The sequence below is a fragment of the Carlito syrichta genome, unplaced genomic scaffold, assembly GCF_000164805.1.
Source record: "Carlito syrichta isolate Samal-C Ts95f unplaced genomic scaffold, Tarsius_syrichta-2.0.1 Scaffold306832, whole genome shotgun sequence".
Taxonomy (NCBI): domain Eukaryota; kingdom Metazoa; phylum Chordata; class Mammalia; order Primates; family Tarsiidae; genus Carlito; species Carlito syrichta.
Genome location: NW_007250928.1, coordinates 55267 through 58341, shown reverse-complemented (window position 1 = coordinate 58341; position 3075 = coordinate 55267). Strand labels below are relative to the sequence as shown.

General features: G+C 32.8%; 1 protein-coding gene across 1 annotated transcript in view; it reads right to left on the bottom strand.

Moving 5' to 3' along the window:
• The window catches only part of OSTN (osteocrin), a 31310-nt gene that overhangs the window by 24299 nt on the left and 3936 nt on the right, over positions 1–3075 (bottom strand). The window contains exon 2 of the mRNA XM_008063404.1: positions 2728–2942. Within this exon, the coding sequence (XP_008061595.1) occupies positions 2728–2942 (215 nt within the window). The remainder of the gene's footprint in view (positions 1–2727; positions 2943–3075) is intronic.

Below are 3075 nucleotides of genomic sequence, written 5' to 3'. Positions count from 1 at the left end.
GCTCAGGCAATCCACTCACCTCAGCCTCCCAAAGGCGCGGAATTACAGGCTGAGCCACCGAGCCCGGCTTGTTTTTCATTTTTAATGAATTTATTTATTGGTATAATTTGTCCATTCTTTTATTGCCAATCATAAATCTCAGTTTTAATTGTCTCCTAAATACAAAAAAAAAATCTGGATATTTTTCTATCAGTTAATCTGAAAACACTAGTAGTGAAAATACTTTAATAAGCAAGTTATGTCCACTTATGTTTATTGATGTAATCAATATTTTTATTATATTTTAAAGTGAAATTGACTTGTCTATTATATACAGGTTATTAATGTGTTCTATGTTATTGTGTTTTCTTCTCTAAACTAGTTTTCATTTATATTTTTACGATTATCTTTATATTAATATTTTTAGATAATCACGGGCTTCTTTTTTTCAGTTTATGCCTATTATTCTTTAGTACAAGATTCATTACGTTTAATTTGTAATTTTTTCTATTCTCTCTTCATCATGTTCCCAAGCATCTATTCATTGTAATATCATTTTATTCTCAGTTAATAGCCATGACACAATAAAAAACTTGTTCTAAATTTTACATGCTTTCACTATTGTCTCAGAATGGTAGTTGTATCTGTATTGTCACACCATATACTTTAACACATCACAATCTCTTCCTTGCAACCATCATTTCACTTCAGTTTTAAAAGTAATTCAACCTATTCATATGGTGTTATCTCTCCAGTCATTTTGTTTGCCCAAAGTAACTCAACTAGTAGCTTCCTTGAGTTGTGCTCATGGGAACAATATTCCCTAAATTTTTGTATGTTTATAATTGTTTGTAGCCTTTTGAACTACCTCATGGTTATTCATAAGATTCTCCTATAATCTACTGAATACATATGTATAGCTAATCTCCCTGGGAATGAATCGGCCTCTCTTTTTTGTCTCTGAACTTCCAGCTTTCCGTTTTGGTTGGAGGCTCTGATTCTCAGCCTGCAGGTTGTAACCTTTCCTAAGAAATAAAGTTCTTCTTTTCTGAAATTTATAGACCTTATAATTTTATGTTGACATTTTGCAAGACCCAGGAGTCAAGGAAATACTATTTATTAGAAAGCATGATATTTTTTTTTCTCTAAAAGCCTACTTGTCAATTGGGTTTTCATGAACTTTTAAAGTTGCTTTTTAAGCATATATCTTTCCTTGTATTATAATTCATTATCAATATTTATGTTTCTTATTAATATGTGATTTCTTTGAGGGACAGAGACTATTTTTCTTCTCTTTCTTGGTAGACATCAGCATAGTACCTAGAATATAAATGGAACTAAACTTTATTTTTCTAATTAAAGTAGACTCTGAATTTCAAAATACAGGTGTGTGATTACTTTTCAAGTGCAGGTAGGATAAATTACAGTTTTCAAGTGGTTATTATTATTTTTTCCAGTATAGCTTTGAGAATCTTTCAGAACAAAGGTATAGCAAATTGTAGCCTATACCTTGGTAGTCATTGAGTATAGAAAAACCCTGGAACCGTGAACAAGAGTGACAGGTTCTACAACTCCAAGAACCAAGTTAGACTGGAGCAAAGGATGTGAAGATGAGTGCAAGAATAAATGAAGTGCCAGATCCTGAAATTCTTTGTAGGATTTACTAAGGAGTTTGAATTTTATACTGCAAACAATGGATAACATTTCACACAAAGATTTTTGTTTTAAATGATCACTCTTGTGGCAGAGTAAAGGTCATATTGGTTATAAAGGGGTGGAAGACGTGGTGACAGTGTTGGAGGTGGGGATGAGAATAGACTGCAGAAAGAACTAATATAAAAACATTAATATTTTAGACCAGACTTAGAAAAGCCTTAATGAGAAAGGATATTCTGGAGATATTTAAGATATAAAATACATAGGGTTTTGAGAATTTAGTGAGAAATAGAATGTTCAGGGTGAGTGCAAGGAATCCTAGTAAATTTCCCAGATGCCTGTCTATGGTAATTGAATGAGATTTTGTGCCATTGCTAATATGAAATGTACAACATGAAGAACAGATATGAGGGAGTAGAAAATGAATTGTTTGAAATGGTTGCTTTAAAGTACTGATAGTTTCTCAATGATTAATGGGAAGTATCACTCTCATTCTGTTGTAATAATCAACATTTTATGAAGTCCTTACATTTGATTATCTTATTTGACTTATGGAAGTAATCGTCCTCATTTTACAGATAAATAAGCTGAGTGTCAGAGAAGATAAGGTATTTGTACAAGTCACATAGCTATAAATGAGCATAAATTTGACTTAAATACACATGTTCTGATTCTAAGTTCTGAGAGTCATTTACTAAAAATTCAGTCACATATTTTGTAAAGGGTCAAAATAAAAACAACATTCTGGTTATCTCTATTACATTAAAAATTCAGCTGACTAAAACATTTATTCCCGCTGCACATACATTCCTCCTCACCTTGCAAATGCATTAATGTCTTTTAATAACTATTTCATATCTACATACAACAGAATCTTCTTTAGGAAACATTACGACAAGAATACTAACACACACAAGCATTTTGCTTCCTCAACAGTTATTTCCAATATGTAACAATTAAAGCCACATGTTAACACACCACCATATCTGTATACAAGGCTTTCATTGTAGTTTTCATGTGGAATCTCTGTTTCAGAACCTGGAATGAAAGAATTAGAAAATAAAACCTTTTCTTCTCTAACAGTTCACTTACCTCTGTTTACCTTTATGCTCTACAGAGCCAGCTGAGAGTCTGTCTAAGGGAGAACCAAAACCAGAGAAACTTCTTTTCTTCTTTGTCTCAATCACATCATTCTCCAAGGACACTAATTCATCAAGAAGCAAGAGTTTTGCTGCCAGATCAGTAGCTGATTTCTCTTCCCTGATTGTGGGTGTTGACTGCACATCTATGACTCCAGAATCAAAGGCCTATAAGGACAAACAAAGGTGATTCCACTCATTTAGGTAAAGAGACTCCAAGTATGCACAGCATTTGCATTTAGCTTTGTTTTGTTTTGTTTTTTGAGTTGGAGTCTCACTCTGTCGCCCAGACTGGAGTGCA